This window comes from Acyrthosiphon pisum, chromosome A1 (assembly GCF_005508785.2).
Source record: "Acyrthosiphon pisum isolate AL4f chromosome A1, pea_aphid_22Mar2018_4r6ur, whole genome shotgun sequence".
NCBI lineage: Eukaryota > Metazoa > Arthropoda > Insecta > Hemiptera > Aphididae > Acyrthosiphon > Acyrthosiphon pisum.
Window position 1 is genome coordinate 12,237,271 of NC_042494.1, and position 18,259 is coordinate 12,255,529.

The 18,259-nt window shown below is 29.6% G+C and overlaps 1 protein-coding gene and 1 non-coding gene across 2 annotated transcripts; both read right to left on the bottom strand.

The window, feature by feature from the left end:
* Positions 1-9,438: 9,438 nt before the first annotated feature.
* Positions 9,439-9,510, bottom strand: TRNAM-CAU. Its single transcript has one exon. It is a non-coding gene; the product is annotated as a tRNA-Met (tRNA).
* A 2,957-nt stretch (positions 9,511-12,467) lies between these two features.
* LOC100163569 (dual specificity protein phosphatase 18) lies at positions 12,468-15,482 on the bottom strand. Its single transcript, NM_001293539.1, is given in 3 exon segments — positions 12,468-12,931; positions 14,841-15,075; positions 15,296-15,482. Coding segments are annotated over 3 exon segments (597 nt in total). The 5' UTR covers positions 15,448-15,482; the 3' UTR covers positions 12,468-12,721.
* Positions 15,483-18,259: the final 2,777 nt, after the last annotated feature.

Sequence of the window (18,259 nt, forward strand, 5' to 3'; positions counted from 1 at the left end):
ATCATTTCCAGATGGTCATACCCGTAACAATCGACTAAAAACAAACAAAGTGTAGATAGTTAAATATTATTTTCATACAAATTGTAACTTTATCAATGTTTAATTCTTACTGCTAAAGTGTGGTTGACCACAGGCAGCTTCTGAATTGGTTGATTGCAGCATATTTTTCCAAACAGGGGTATGCTGTTGTTGATCAGATTTAAAATTAAATCGCTGGAAAGAGTCTATTTGTGGAGGTCTGAAATTGTTTCTCCAAATGTTTTCTGGCTTGGTCTCTTTTGGCATATAATGGCGTTGAGTGTTGCTCAACTGGTTTACTTGGCCAATGAGTTGTTTCAATTTCCTAAAAAAGGTTAAAAAGTTATAAGTAAGCTAAAAGATTTGAAAAATATTACATTTTTTACTCACTCGTTAAATATTTTCAAGTTCGATGATTTTCTAATTAAATGGCATATTTTCACTGCTGCTTCAATGTTGGTACCATTTTTAATCGTTTGGTTTAACATACCTCTTAAATTGTACATGAACTCCTCTTTGGCCATGATGTTGCTATTTTTTACCATCATCAATGATTCATGAAGCTTGACATATGGATTTTGTGCTGGATTACTTAACCATTTAGCAATTCTATTCGGATCATTAGATTCCAGTTCTCTTCTCTTTATCTCTCTATACAACACTGCATATATATCAGGATAGTCGAATGCCAGATGATCGAGTGATTTGCTCAGATATTCTTGTCTCTCTTTGAATGATCTATACTGCATTAATGTCATGGCTAGTTGTTTCATTTCATCCACTAGACAAAAGTAACATTTAGAATTAAAAAAAATATTTAATGGATATTAATTATATATCCTGGACTTCACACAAAATTTCTCAGTCGGTCCCAGTATTCCTTCATATAAAATATATATATATGAATTAAATAAATAAATAGGTATTTTTAATTTATAATTATCTCTTAATAATTTTTGTTTTTTTGGATTTTTCTATAGTAATTGATAGTTAACCGATAGTTAAGGGATATTGAACTAATATAAAAAAATCCATAAAACGAGATAATTATAAGTCAAAAATACCTATTTACTAATAGGTGTCAATAATAAATTATGTCATCACTGCAACACTGAAATCTTAAATTCATAAAGCAATGAATATATGTTACTACATACATATTACATATGTACTAAGGTACAACATTTTAAGATTTTAATATTTTAATGTGTTAATATATATTAATTTAATAAGAGAAATAAATTATAGTACTGTAATGACTAATATATTTTAATTAATTAATAAAATATTTTTTAGAAAAAATAAAAATAAATATGAAGATTATTTTATGTTAACGCCAATGTGGATAAACAAGCTATAAACAGCGCAAAAACTAAGATTTCTTAATAGATATCAGATTCATTATTTTTATTTAATAAATTATAAAGTTTAGGGCAGTTATAAATGCAGTAAATATCATCTCATTTAAACATTTTTGATTTATTATATTTAAAAAATAACCAAAGTAGTAGGAACTGAACTATAAGTACATTAGTACCTGTATTACCTAATAGTTGGTTTTCAGTCCTTAATATTATAACAAAAATACTTTAAAATTACTAAAAAAAAAATTAACAAAAACACACCCTATTTATTTTTATTTTTATCACGTTTCAATTAAAACTAATGTACCCGACATAGGTAGTATTTACTATACCACAATTTCTTATAAAAATAATAAAAACTTTTTTTTTGGTCAGCGCGCGGGCGTCCCCAGTGGACCAAAAATTATAATACGGAATTTTAGGTACGTAAATAATATATGCCCTGCGTACCACAAATGACGACATGACGCCTCTGATTCCGGTTATTGGTGAGTCCAATTGAATCTATATTAATATCGGTATAGTACTCATGTATTTTTAAGTTCCTTGAGCAAACGGATTATATTAATTTATATAAAATTTCGTTACATTATTATTAGTTATTACCTACCTACCTAATCATTATACAAGTATCACAAAAGTATAAGAATAATAAATTATTTTAATACCTATATATTTGTTTTGTATTTAAAATAACTATTTTGTTCTATAAATGTTTTAAATAATAGTGTTCGATTGTTCAATACTAGTTGGTTAGGATGTTCAATAAATAGTTAATAAGGAATTACCTATATTTCGCTGTAATATTATTATGTTTTAATATGTAATGATAAATCCTAATATGTAAGTTTCTGGAGGTAATTTTTTATTATTTAGTAATTTATGACTTATAAGACTTTTGCACTCATATAATTATGAGATATTAACACTTACTTGTCGAATATTTATGTTGAAGGTATTCGGATTTCAAATGGACGGCAACGGCGTTGGACAATAAAGTGTTGGTAAATTAAAACCAAATGACCGAAGAATCGTAAGATATTTGAAAAATACGAGGGCAACACAAATCCACTCCAACGTCAGAACACTGTTTGTTGGGTGATCGTCTTGGTCCGGCTATAGTCGACAGTTTATTTTTCTCAAATACTCCCTCTTCAAAACCCCACTTCTGAATACGTGGTAGGTAGGTACGTTGACTGTCCAATAATGGTGCGGTACGTCTGCATCCCTTTTCTACGGAGCTAGGTAGCCTATAATAATGTTCGTACAATAGCTGTATTTATGTTTGTGTTTGCGGGTGTGTGTGTTAAAGATATCGGTGATTTTATTTATTTCATCTTTTCCAATATATCAATGGTTTTATGTTTTTATATTGTTGTGTTTATAATATTATTACATGTTATGAATTTTAATAACAGTATCTAGTGCCTTACAAAATATGTTCTACCTACGCTTTTTATGGTCCTATCACCTTTATGTATAGTTTTTACTTTTTAACATTTTTAAATTACATGTGTTGTACTGTTGGAGCTTTAATAGTTAAATAATGAATGTCTTCGTTAGTTGATTCGTCAGGTGACTATCATAGTATATACATATCTACTTAATTTTATACTTAATGCAAGGCTCGGAACTTTAGGCATTTTCATATTTGTTAAGAATTGAAATTCAAATTCGATATAAATTCGATCCATATGTTACGTATAATTCAAATACAAATTTTTTGTCGTATAATTTTGCATATTTCGTTATTTTTCGTAAGAATTTGCATATTTTAGGTTTAAGAACATTTATATGCATATTTCATGGATTTAACGAGAACAAATTTTTTTTAGATATTGATAGTTTAACAAAAGAATATTGGATATAATATGACAATAAATTAATTCATTCATTTTTGTAATGCTCCCTTATAATGCTATCGGATGCGGCGCCCTATATGGTTAAGTGTAGAAAATCACTTGGGCCTTTATGCATAAAAAAGATTCACGTGACATGCTCTACGCGTGATCTCCAAAATTGAAATTGGATAGCTAGAAGTGTGTTTTTTTTGACAGCTTATTAGTATTATTCATAGTCACGGGTGTACAAACATTTTTTTCGAGACTACTTTAATTGACTTGTGCATGCGCGTACGTGTGCTATGGAACATAGTCGCTCCGTTGGCCAGCAGCCGGGTGATATGAAATCTATTGTTATCGAATTCGAACTCCTTAAAAATTTAAATTTTATAATTTTTTATTTTCACGTCATATAGAACCGTACTCACTATACGCACTAAAAATCATTTACGAGTTACGACTAACACAAAGATTACGAGCGGCGGCGACGACAATATTAGAAATTGCCTAAATTGTTCTCCCTAAATAATAGCCACTAAAGATATATCGATGGGCTTGTGAAACGTAAGTATTGTTTTGTATTTAACTTCCTATTTTCAGGATGATTGGTATACCTACTTATAAATATACACATCTAATCGTTTTATCAATAAGATGAAATATTTTGGTTTTATCATTTTTAAATAGGTATATGTTTTATACACAACATGTACAATTAAAATGTATTTTTAGAAATAATTTAATTTCCAATATAGTATATATCCAACATAATTTATAATGGGATAGTATTGTTATATTAACTTTATTGTGGGTAACAGGTAGTGTAAGATCAAGGGACCCGCCGTCCTTCATTGTTATATAGGAACCTACTTCAGTCTATGCCTTTTGTGTTGTCAATCCATAATCTATTGGACGTCGGGTGGCATATTATTATAGTATACTTACTCACTAAATATATTATCAATGATATTTGATTTAGTAAAACCTCAGTATTGAATATTGATTTATTTTAAGAAATTATAATATACAAAACCATATATTATGTTATTATAATATAATAATATTTTCTAATACTATTACATGTAGAGCCAAATAAATAAATCAAAATGACAAAATGAATCCTAAATATTTGTATTTTTGTATTATTTAAGTTTTGATACGCATTTAAATAAACATTTTTCATTAATCTTAAGAGGATGCTACCCATACATTTGTTGTCTCCGTCTTACACACTTACGACATAGCACATTTTCGTTCACTAGTTTCAATAGTGTGCTGTTAGTTTTTATATTAGAGTGATTTTACCTATTATAAATTTTTTAGATAATAGTATTATCTGTCCTTAAGCGTTGGCTTTTATTCGATATTTTAATTTCCAAGCCAGATATGAGCATTTTTAATTTTTGATATTTCACATACCCATAGCTTGCTTGAAAATTAACATTTTGAAAAATCGGCGACGCTTAAGCACAGATAATGTTCTTACCTCGAAGTTTTATAACGGGTCAATTCAATCTAGTATCAAAACTAACAGCACACTATTGAAACTAGTGAACGACAATTTGGTATGTCGTGCGTGTGTATGACGGAGACTACAAATGTATGGGTAGCAGTGGCGTAGCCAGGATTTTTTTTCGGGAGGTGCTGATCAACTTTTACACTTTTACACATTAAATACGTACTAGCACAAATAGATAGCTGAAAAGTGTTAATACATATTGTACATTTTTAAATATTTTAAATACAATTTAAGACTTTTTGAGCTACCATCATAGACCACTAAAATAATTTTTAACATTTCGGGGGGGGCTGCAGCCCCCACAGCCCCTCCCCTGGATACGCCACTGATGGGTAGCGTCCTCTTTAGATGCCACGCGTCTTAATCTAAGAGGACAACACACGTCCACACCCGCATGTGTTGTACGCAGTCTGAGTAAAACTCGCTCAATTTTGGTTGTATACTCCGGCCCACGAGAGAAGTAACTCGTGTCCCGACCAAATCGCGTCCGAATCCGCGCATCTCCACGTATTTGACATACAGCGAAAGGCACTAAGTGGGGGAATTCCGCCAGTCAGCATGCGCGAAACGGGTTACTTCTCTCGTGGGCCGGAGTATAGAATAAAAATTCCTAATATAAAATTTAAATATGAGAATATTACATGAATAAGTAGGAATAAAGGACTCCTCGAACAAAATCCGAAGAAAAGAGACCGGGTTAAAAATTCCAGCAAAAAAAAGTCCAAAGTAATACAAGTTTATGAATACCCGAATTTAAAACTTATATACAATTACGTGTGTAGGTGTTACATATTTTTCGCTAATAGAATATTTTCAGATAAAATAATGTTGACAGAAATATTTTCAGATAGTTGTAGGTCGCCCTTTTGCACTAACGGCTCAACCTCAAGACTTTTCGTATAATAGTGTAATAGTTCACGGTTAACGCGACTATATTATAGTATATATAACAACTCAAATTTCGATATTTCTATCCGCATTAAATATTAATATGACAAAAAAATATATAACATACACAATCGAATTAGGACTGGACACGGAAAATTTGGATTTCTGATGCACAGGTGGGGTTTAACCCCAGTCCCCGAGTATGAATGCGTATTACACTATTACGGGCCATATAACATTAATCAGACTATTTCTCATATCATAACAGAGTGCTCAAACCACAAATTCAACGGAACACTGGAGTCTGGAAGTCTTCGTAAACGCAACACCAAACGCTATCGAATGGATTCGGAATCTATAATAGATGTCTACCAATATCTATAATAGGTATCTATGATTTTTGTTTTATTGTCATCAAATGATATGACGTACGAATAATTAATAATACAAAAAAAGTAAAAAAAAACTTCAGGATGCGAACATTATGTATATATTAATTGATAACTTTGAGTTAATTTATCTTTCGATTACCATGTACGGTTCGTTCGGTCAATTATTGAAATGTATACATATAATAATATTATAATAATATACCTAATATTATATTATAATTTAATAATTTAATAATATAATAATATTATATTATATTATTATAAATTATAATATTATAATCCCTATGACAAAATAACGATGAAGGTAAAGCAAAATACTTAGTTATTTATTTAAAAAAAAATAAAGTATTCATTTAATCATTTCCAAGTAACGTTTGATAAAAAAAAAGGTTTTTCATAGACCATAATATTATATATGATAGCACACGGCGGTCACATTTTATAATTGTCTTCATTGTCCACCTGTCACTTGTGTGCATACGGCAAACTAGCAAGGGTAACTGTAAAAACCCATAATAATATTATGTTTTATAAAATATACAATTATAGTCTGTAACAACTAACAATACAATATGTAACAATATGACGTTGTATAGATTATGAACATAATAAAGTAGGTACCCAATACCCAAAAGTAGGTACCTACTGTATTACTGATTAAGTATAGCATAGATAAGTATATATAAATTATAAGTATAGTATCAGTACGAGATGGACACATAAAAATAATAAATTCGTACCTATTACGTACAGTAATCGGAATAAAAATCCCCAAGAAAAAAAATCCCCAGACTACAATATTATTCACAACCACATGCAAATGGTTGAACAAATATTTTTTAAACGTTAATTAGTATCTATAATTACCATTTACCACACTATTAATATTTAATTACAAATACGTATATTATATTATATTATTATAGTATTATACTATATTAAATCATTTAAAAATTATATAAACTAATAATAGAATATTAATGATAATATAAATAATATTTTGTTTTAAATTACGTTAATATATTATGTGTAAATCAGCTTAATTACAAAAATTTGCAAATTATAATATTGTAGTTCAAAATTCAATATCCAATACAAATAGTATACGAATACGGCCAGGGGCCCCGGACGCGTTCGCTGCATAGATATAGCGGCTATGGCCAGGCCAGGCCAACACTGGAGACGATACTTTGTTAAAATCTCCAAGCATTTTTTTTTAAAATATTAACCACATACACGATACATCATTAACACCCTAATTAGTCCTTATTAGTTATTAGTTCTATGTTCTATGTATATTATATTTAGAATAAATTTAGATATTTTATAATATATGATTTATTGATTTAGATTTTAAATAGACCCGCCTGTGAATGACAAGTTGAGTTTTTACTTACGATTCTATATAGTATAATAATATGTAGAACTGTGGACCCACCATCATGTTAACCACATAATGATGACGACCGTGTTATTTTTGATACCTAGATATCATTGAATATTCATACCTATAAATTATATTAGTAGTATAAATATTTGCTGCATAAGGAATTAAAAATATTTAAATTATGGTATAAAAAATGTTACACATTTTATTATTTTAGATAAAAAAATTAAAGAACAATAATATTAAAATAATTCAGGCATCAATCATAAAAAATAGCAATCAAACTAAAGATCCAATTGAATAGTATAGCCAGTATAGGTATTCAATATGTTGATCAATTACTAATTAGAGTTACCTAATCTCATATATTGTTGAATAAGAATTACTTACCTAATTATAGAAAATAATTAGTTATACATATATATATATATTATATAATATAAAGAAGTTCCATCAATAAAATTTTAGATTTGTGTAAGAAATGTAGTATTTAAATTGAGTATTAACTATCGTCATATAAAATATAATATATTAAAAAAAAAAGCAATAATTATAATAATTATTTACTTAGTATCATTACCTAATACCTATATAAAAATTGAAATAATATATTAAATTGAGTATTAACTATGACCATATAAAATATAATATATTTAACAAAAAAAATCCAATGATTATAATGTTTATCTAGTATTATATGACTATGATTTATCAGTTTAATTAACTAACTGTCGTCAAAAAAATATTTTGTCAGGTAAATAATTTAGTTACAATTTATATTAATAATAATTGGAATTTTGTTTGTGTGATTGTGGTATTTTTCCTTTTACCTAATTATATGTACCGGACTTTTTATGTTTCAGACATTTTCACCGTTGACTTTTTAACCACGAACTTTTTTACTAGGAGTTTTTTTCCGAGGAATTTTTAACCTCAACATTTTTTGTAGTTTACCCATTGGTGGTATGGTATATGTGACATTTTTACAACGGCAAAGCAAAATATTTATTTTATAGTTATGACTAAATATTACTTCATTATGATGCTATATATAGGTACTTATATATCACATTAATTATTAACTATTATTCTATTTATTTATCAAGGAATTTAACTACCTTTAAGTTTATTGGATATATTTTGTACAATATTGTACCAGACATATCTGATAGATAGCAAAATTAAAATTATTCAGTAAGTATCTATTAGTATAAACGATGAAAAACTAATTTGAACAGCGGAGTGTTTCAATATTATTTGCATTTTATTAAAAATAATGTACAAAACGTATGTAATACGTATGTAGTTGCAGATATGAGCTAACCTAAGCAATTTATAATAATAAATTATACCTACTTTAAAAAAAATTAGTTCTAACATTTTTATCAAATAAAATATAATATCTTTTAAACATTTTAAGATAAATGAATCTCTCAATTAATAAACTAAATCAATTGTAGTACCCTCTCAATATTTTTAGTAAAACCCGTTTTTACAAATAAAATGTAAGTATGTAGAATGTAAAATCAAAGAAAAATTATTAAATTGTTACCTCTTTAAATCATTGATATATTAATTAAATAGTTACAAGGTCTTCTACCTAGCTATAATACCTAGTGGTCAATATAATAAACTTAAATGTATTTAAATAAATCTGCACTATTGCACCAGCCACCAGGTTATTCAGTAGGTATTTATAATCAGTATAAACGATGAAAAACAAATTTGAACAACGGAGTATTCCGAAACTCATTCAAATATTCAGATCGGCGTATGAAAATATCCACATGACACATGACTTTCTACAAGGTTTCAAAAAACCATATTCTAAAAACTTTTCTGTATACGGGTAGGTAAAATTCGCCGACACAATCAATACATTCATAGTTCCGGTAAGAATCTAAGAGAACGAGCATGTCGGAAACAAAAAATTAAATACTTACATTCCAAAATTTTGTTTACTTTCTACATAAATGTAGAGCCTTCGTCGTACATTACTTATACCTATACGTATATAAAAAATAACGTTTAGCAGAGCGTGGTTTCGATCCACGGACCTCTGGGTTATGGGCCCAGCACGCTTCCACTGCGCCACTCTGCTAATGATGAATGAACGTTTCGGTTATATAGATTATAACAATCAATTTAAACTGGTAGATAGCCGATAAATAAACACATTTCAATACCTACATCATATTATTATGCTATTGCATTGTTGCCCATTATACATAAATGTATTTATTTATAATGAGAACCAGAGAAGGAACCGCGTTTAGCATTACTTCTTCTCTAGTTCCCATCGTTTATTGAAATAAACAAAACAAAACAAGTAAGTTAACAACAATATCATTAATGTTACACACCCGCGACCTGACACTCTGACAGGCTCTCCTTAGCGAATTCTAGTGTGTACGTGTCTGTTCAGGGCACAGGTCCGCGGGGGGCTTACAATCACTTATGAAAAATTTAAGGAAATTACGAAATTACGGTGGTGCATCCGTCAGCTTGAGTTTCACGGTCCGGACTTCACGACCCGGCCGGCCAACCCATCGCGGTCTCGAGTTCCCGTTCCGCCCTACTTTGTATTATTTATAATAAATAAATAATGTAATATTTAAAAACTTTTACCGGATATAAATATATTCCAATAATCCAATCTAAATATTATCTAATTATGCTTACCAATTACCTACTTTATATTATCTTATATTCATATTATATTTTATCAATTTATACTAACACAATAATTATTAATTACGATGATTTATTAAATAATAATAAGTACTTAATTTTCAACTGACAATCAAATGTGTGATGTAACCAGTAATAGTCTAAACTTTTATGATTGGCTGATACATTTCAATCATTATTTTATTGATAGTAAGAATTATATTTTCATACATATATTTTAGTTTTCTTTATTCATTTTATTATTCGGTTCTATCTTGACTATTGAAATTTAAAACTGATGAAATTTTATACAGTTAAGTTGAGTTATTATTCGATTATTTTTGTTGTATTTTAATTTACTTAATTTATTTTCATACAATCATTCAATAATAATTTTTTATTACCTATATTCTATCATTAAAACTAAATTGGTCGTTCCATTAAAAAAGGTTTTAAAATAGTTATTTTGAATTTAAATAAAACGTTTTTTCAGATGTTTTACATTTATTTATTTTATTTCTCTAAAAATACTTTAGTATGATACGTTGTTGGCGTAGGTAATAAACATTTTTTGACGGAACATTGTCATAATCCGTTGACTATTATTACCTATTATCCCACTCACAGTTGATTTTAATGTTAGGTAAATTAATATAAAGAAAATAATACCGTGTTACATTTAAGTTGACGTTATGGATGACAAATAGGGTAAATGTACCGAACCATTACGTATAGGTATAGTCTATATCTGCTGTTCATTTGATTAGACATGAACAAAAAATTTGCGTGCAACAGTGACGTAATAAAATGTTATTTTCCGTCACTGAAATACCATTCACAACGCCCAAACTACACGACTATTGCCAAAATGTACCGAAACTAAAATGAAAGATGAATATAACACTTCATAGTCCAACAGTAAATTTTACCTTAAATTGTTTGCATGAATTTCGTAATCTAGCGAAGCAATTTTCTTAGTGAATCTTGTTCTCGTCGCCCGTGTTTGTTGTAATATGGTGCAAAAAAACTCCGGCAAATCTAATCTAATTATCCGTTCCACACTCCACAGTACTGGCTGAAAATAACACAGGGCTCTATATACTTCGAACTATAGGTATCCAAAATATAAACATTTGTTTAAATTTAAAATGCAGCATTGAATACTTACTTCTTTGATATTTGCTTACGAATCACGATGTCACAATGCCACACACACGTCTTAATATTGACTTCTTGTCGACCTAACAAAATATTATCAATTGTCATCATTCGTTCTATAACTTAAAAATCAAACTGTATAAAAAATTGTACCGTGGACCGTGGTACACGTAAATCGTGATTTATAACATACCAAGGTAACTATTTTACATAGAAAAATTAAAATCGTTTTTAAATGATTAATATTAATTATTAATCGACACTGCCTGCATAGTACATACATAAATATAATAATCATATAGGGTATATTATTCCTTTGATTTAAATGCTTATGTGATAATGCTACTAAATGTATAAAATAATTTATACTAAAATATACTACTCAATTTATATACTCAATAAGAATTTAGTTTTTTTTTTTAATTCAACTAAATAAAATATTATGATTTATGACCTACTATATCATCACTATAAGTTATTCGGTATAGTCGATTTAACCAATAATTATTATTATAGTAAATATTTGATTATTTCTAAATTTCTAATTAGTATAAGAACCTGGCTGTGCCAATCACTAATTTATTGTATGTTGTATGTACTATGTACTATATATAGGTACATACACATATCTATGGGAAGCTTATAATACTTATTAATAATACATGTTTAGCCCAATTTAGAGAACTAGAGGAGTACTGCGGTGAAAACTGTACTCCATCGTTGTCAGTTCTAAAAGGAGAAAAAACGAGTGTTTAATGTTTAAATATAATAATTTAATTAATATTTACAACATTTAAAAACTTTTTTTTTTTTTAAATGTAAATTGTACATTACAGCAATCGTTGAGTAGGTACCTACCTATTCAATATAATTTTAGAATAGGTATCTACCTACTAAATTGGTATAATATATTTTGATACTTTTTTAGATTCTGAGCGTAGCAATAAACAAGGTCCTTCTATTTTTTGATTTTATATAATAACATGGGTATATTGGGTACCTACATATTGTATTGATATATAGTTTGCGCTAAGGTGAGTGGAGCGAAACGATAATATGTATCTAATATAGATATGATTTAGGATTTGTTAAATCAGTTAAATGGATAGTTTTTATTTTAAAACGTATATGAATTGATTAATATAGTATTTAAGTGTTGTGTAAATGTTTTCTTTATGTGAAACATATAACGAACTATGTGAAGGAAATAAAAAATATAAGTCATAAGTACATTGAAATTGTTGTATATTTACATTATTATTTATAATAAATAATAGGTACTTTAAGTATAAAATATATAATACTCATCCAATAAATTATACAACGATAGAAATAAAACATTTACAATTTTAAAATTTTAAACAAAAATTATAATTCTATAGGAATTAAAACATTTAAAAAGCTTACAATACTAGCTATATAATACAATAATAATTTATGTTTGGAATGATTTTTGTGTATTATAAACGTTATTTTATTTACTGCTATTCCTCTCTAAATTTCCCTTCGAATTCTATTAGCTGACTTATAAATCCCGTATTTGGATTTATGCAAGGTCTGCATTTGGCTACGTGACGATATGCATTATTCATGGTCATACCACGATATTTGATCAAGTATGCTATGCAAAAAGCAGCTGATCTGCTCACTCCAGCTGCACAATGTATTAATGTTGTACCTCCAGAAATATATTCCTACAACAAAATAAAACATATCGAATATGTTGTTAGTTATAACTTATAACTTATAAATATTAATATATTTAATTAAATAATGGTTTTTTTTTTTTTTATATAATTCCGGAATTAAAAAATATTATTTGATGTTGTAATTTGTAACTGTTGGAATTATGGCGTATGATATTAGTAAATGATTTTGCAATAATTAATAGTTTGGTTTTTTGGACATCCTGAAGTTCCGTCAGATAGTTAAAACGGAAATAGAACCTTCCGTTTCTCACGGTTACAGCTTTATGCCATATTATGCACATGTCTGTTGTTTACTTCTAAATTAAGCTGGCGTACAAGTGTTACCTGCCGATTCTTCCTGTGCATTTATAAATACACCCAATGTTTGTTTTTTACTGGTCGTAATCCTATAAATATCTACCTCTTGGTTTTCATTTTTTTTAAGTTTCTGGCAGAAACTTGTCAAAATACCGTTGACAGTCATTTTTGTTTTTTAACTGACAACAGCTTATTTTCCGGTTTTCAGTGCGTTTTCTTTCATGCTTGTTTGACGGGCCAACGGCCCATAGGAATTGCATACCGGGATGGGCGCCAAGCGATTAATCCTACGTGTTCCCTGGCCTATATTCGATACTCGCAAATGTATCACGTATGTGCACATATCTGCACATATTTTTGTTTATGTATAGGTATATCCGTTTAGGTAATTTTAGTAATTTATATTACATTTTAATTCGACTCCTGTTCAATGATTTAATAAATATTTTTATAAAATAAATGTGATAGTTAACATTTAAACTTATAACTATTTAATGGTGTTTCTATAGTCAATAGTGTTAAAATATAAAATTTATTATAAATAGTTTTAGTTTATTTTATAGTTGTTTTTGATTGTTAACTTGTCCAATCATTTTTTACATGAAAAATAATTTAAGTATTTAATGATAATTCCTTGCTAAAGCAGAACTACTAAACACTTAAACAATAATATATAATATTATGTAACTGTGTTATTCTATATTTATAATTTATAAAAGACCTAATAAGACATTATTGATGGCATTGTTATCAAATTAAAATAATTTTTATTCTTTGGAATATTAATTAACATTTATTTTTCTGAAATGAATAAATTTACGGTATACGTAAAATGATTGCAGTATATATTATGTACTCCATTTTAGATTATTACGTGGGTAATAATTAACAATGCTGTTGTAATATAGACAATTTACTTTATTATTATAGCAGAATTGTATTATTGTTATTATTATTAATTAAATTGAAAGTTAACAAATTCATAAAAAAATATTATGTTAGGTATGTCAAATTGTATGACACATGACTCAGTTACTTGGATATTGTTAGCACTAAAAAAATGTATACTCATCAGCTATTTGATATAAACTTATTAATTTGATGTCGGACTGGAACTCCATTCGGAGTTCATATTTTTAAATGGTTACAACTCTATTTTTAAATATGTAGTATGTACGTAATCTTTTATTTTTTTATTTGAGGTTTTTCATTCCCATAAAATAAGAAAATATACATAGATAATAAAATGTCTGTTTAAAACATTGATATATTATTATTTGAAATCGTAAAGTTTAAAGTGTAACTTAAGACGTTTAAAAAATATTGACGTTTAATCCTCCCATAATAGTTTTAGGCTTGTTTAATAGGCTTTATAAATGTAATCCATTATACGTATCCATAAGGTATAAATTATAATATTATGTATTAATGTATTTTAAATTTATATTGATACTCTCGCTGGACAAAGTATAGTGCAATTTGCATTCATAAATTAATATAACACAGGTATAACTATAAGCTTTACGTAGATATAGAAGTTGTTAGAATTGTCGAGAGTGTTTTGGTCTGAATCGTTGCATATGTAGGTATATTTTACCTGGTGTATGAGATCGGTAACCGTGTCCATGTGTGGTCCGAGGTCGGTAACCACGGTGTCCGCTACCGGTACCTTGTGGTACCTGTGCACTGTGTCCGGTAAAGGCGTGTCGGGCAGCTCGCCGGCGCAATTGATCAGGCACGTTGGCCGGAGCGCGGCCACCGTCTCTTTGTCCGTATAAATGGACAGAGCGCCACAGAGGGCCAGTCCCGGACAAATGGGAGACACGCTAAATCTATATAGGTAATAACAATAACATTACATTATTTATCAAGCTTATTAATATAATACTATGATAATATCGTTCGATTGTAATCAAAATCTTATAACCCAAAAAACTCTCGCACAATATTTTGTTTCGTGTTTTTTTTTTAAAAATATTAATATTATTTTTTTTTTTGGCGGGAAACACTCCTCGCGGTGTATTATAACAGTATTTTTGTAATGTTACTCACAAGTCCGATCTGCCGAGAACGATTGCGGCACCGCCGCCGTTGACGGGCACCCTGTTATTGCATCGGTCATGCAGCGGATCCGCGGACCGCGACGAATACCTGCCCAGTAGTACTGCGGTGCTGGCCATGGTGTCCGCAGTCGGCTGTCTCATTCGAGAATGCGGATGGACACGAGCTTTTATAACACTCACTCCTCCGATCAGTCGCGCGACGCCGCGCCGCCGTGGCCGACGACCGCCGCGCGCTCGGGCGGACCAATGCGCGCCGCCGCGGTTGTTGATGTTTTTCTTCTTGTAATAATAATTATTATTATTGTTATTATTGTTATTTTAAACTTTTGTTTTTGTTATTCGACCGACTCTTACCAGTCACCACTGTTGCGTTCATTTGATGTAGGTACATGATATCGTAATTCATCATCATCACATCATCATCATCATTATCAAAATAATAATAATAATAATAATAGTTATTATTATTATAGTTATTACTATTATATGGACCTCCATCGATAACTTTGACCCTGTTATGTCGCGGAATAACTAGGAAGTTCAGTTATTAGTATTGTAACATTTTAACTGCGTGTTATCCTTATGCTTAATATTATGTTATGCATGTTGAGAAGGGTTGAATAATTTTATTTAAAAAAACTTGAATATAGTTTCTATGTATTCTGACCTCCGAGTATCATACCAAAGAATAAATTTATAAAATGTATTTAATTTTAATTTATTCTGTGGATTGAGATAATAGGTACTCTGCGGTGCACTGCAGTTTATTGCATACAACTTAACAGTTTCTTGTATAGAATTCATTCCAAATTCCAAATTTCTCTTTTAAGTATAATTTAATATTTAATATCTAATATTCAACTATGGAATACCTACCTAATAAAAATGACATGGTATTTGTCTTAAATTATCATAATATTTATTCTGTTCTTTGAATTTGAATCAATGGTAAGATGCACAAAGTACATAATATGTACAATAGTATTCACTATTCATATACATTCAACAACTTGTTGATGTAAATTTAGGATTCCGATTTTGAAAGTTGCGAACCAATTATTGAGTTGTGCCTGTAAAGTGTTTATAATATAACTAATAAAACCACGAGAAACAATGAAATATGTATAATCTTATAATAACATTCAGATTTTAGACATTATAAGTACAATAGAACGTAGTACATTTTTGACTTGAAAATTGTGTAGAGGAATATCACTGGATATTTTTTTTCGTCATGTGAATCTCATGTCAAAAACTATTATATTTATCCAATTTACTTATTATTGAATACCTATAGATGGAAAAAAAATAAAATTGAACATTAAGTTTTCAACAACAACTTTTATTTCACGCAGTTTTGGGGTTTTATAGGTAATTTTATTTTGGTTTGAATCTGTATTTTTGTATTCTCGAATATTTCTGTTTCAAAATCGTTTATAATAAAACGATTTGTAAATTCATACCCACATGATGTTGTTCATATTTTTTACTTCACAGCTCATATTATATAGTATAATATTTATTTAGAACCTTACGGAAGGTATACCTATACAGTATACTGGCTACCGCCTAGTACTGTTATAGGGGGGTGCCCTAGTTGCGCCTATGCGTACTATGATGTTTTTCGTTGTTTCCTCTTGTTTTTTTTTTTTTTTATCGCCATTTATTCGTGTACCTATAACAAGTAATTCGTAAAGCCGAGGAATAGATTTTATAATTTACCTGCGAAATTATTGAAAACTACTTTTAGGTAAGACAACACAATGTGGGTATTATTGAAATCGATATGATCTTCATTGTGCAGATCTCTGCGACCCACGTACTCGAAACAAGCCCTGGCGCAGGCGTCGTTAATGCCGTTTTTTCTTGGACATATAGGTGCGCGGAGTCCTAACGTTAAATTCCAAACGTCTCAACATAACGATGATCATAACGCATTGACGCGGTTATAATGTCTTGTATATTTATATAAAGATTGTAATTATTTAGGTTACTGGATTTCGGCAAGGAATGTTTCGTGACGATTGCCGTGAATGGAATTCGTCGCGCGGGGGAGAGCCGCGCGGGCAGAGGTCTCGGGAGCTTTTATTGCGCGGCGGCGGCGGCGACCAACACTATAATAATACGAAATGCGTACAGTATATTATATCTGTATATACGCGGAATCCACGAACGGTGCGGCGGCGGTGCAATAGGTGTTTCGTATTTTTGGCGCGATTCATGTGGCCGCCACCTCTGCCGCCGCCGCCGCCGCCGCCGCGAGGCCGCAAAGAATGCGTCGACAAAAATAGAGCTCCCCCGCTTGCCCGCACGGCCACGTCCGACCCCGAATTGTTTGCATATTTTCCGCATGACATGTTCTTGTTTACCAAAGTTGACCCCGTAAGCGCCATTCCGACCATTCACACGCGCGCTTTCCGTTTGCCGAGTATGTGGATAGATGATGAATCGGCGTTTTCCCTCCGATTATATAGTTCAAATAATTAATGCACATGATATTTTCCGTCCAAGGTCCAACCCGACTAACTTGTGGTCGAATTTATGTGAAGTATATATGCGCGTTATGTATTATAGTTGTTTACGCACATGAATGACTATATAGTGGAAATCTATGCGTTATCAGTATTATCACTTTTCTATCAGTTTAGCCTTATGATATAGGCGCCGTTTAAAATTGCAATATTATTAGTTGGCAGTTATCGTCAATATTGAAAGACCGTGGAATGCGTCAATAGCACGTGACAATAGAAAGTTGTAGAACAATGATATAGTAAAATAAAATATTGTTTTAATTTTTAATTTAATTTAAAATTTGTAAATAATATACAGTTTATACAGTACTGTATATCAGTATATCACTAAGTATGATTGCCCTCTTTTTTCTTCAATTTTTTTTTAAGGGGTTAAATATGTAAAGTTCAAATCGTTGTACTTGTACACATATTTTATATTT